The following is a 364-nucleotide window of genomic DNA, read 5'->3' as shown; positions in this document are numbered from 1 at the left end:
ACCCCTTTAAGTGAAATGCAACTCAGACCTGTTTATAACCTGTTGTGTCTTCTCAGGGTGGTTTGGTGAGAGAAAGCGGTCAGCATGTCGTCTTTCTCCGAGTCTGCGCTGGAGAAGAAGCTGTCTGAACTGAGTAACTCGCAGCAGAGCGTTCAGACTCTGTCTCTGTGGATCATTCATCACCGCAAACATGCATCCTTCATCGTGCGTGTGTGGCACAGAGAAATGAAGAAAGGTAAGAGAGAGTTTTACCGCTGTTGACACTGGTGATCGGTTAACAGCTGCAGCTTTGGGTTTACAGTGGTAGTTGAAGGAATAGTGAAAATATACTCACCCTCAGGCCATCCAAGATGTAGATGAGTTT

The 364-nt window shown here is 46.7% G+C and overlaps 1 protein-coding gene across 2 annotated transcripts in view; it reads left to right on the top strand.

Moving 5' to 3' along the window:
• The window catches only part of LOC107571004 (regulation of nuclear pre-mRNA domain-containing protein 1B-like), a 7860-nt gene that overhangs the window by 2803 nt on the left and 4693 nt on the right, over window positions 1–364 (top strand). For both annotated transcript variants that reach the window (XM_016257287.1, XM_016257286.1), the window contains exon 2: window positions 57–235. In XM_016257287.1, the coding sequence (XP_016112773.1) occupies window positions 85–235 (151 nt within the window). In that variant the 5' untranslated portion in view covers window positions 57–84. The remainder of the gene's footprint in view (window positions 1–56; window positions 236–364) is intronic.

The sequence above is a fragment of the Sinocyclocheilus grahami genome, unplaced genomic scaffold, assembly GCF_001515645.1.
Source record: "Sinocyclocheilus grahami isolate Dianchi unplaced genomic scaffold, SAMN03320097.WGS_v1.1 scaffold1533.1, whole genome shotgun sequence".
Lineage (NCBI taxonomy): Eukaryota > Metazoa > Chordata > Actinopteri > Cypriniformes > Cyprinidae > Sinocyclocheilus > Sinocyclocheilus grahami.
This window is presented reverse-complemented; position numbering and strand designations above follow the sequence as displayed.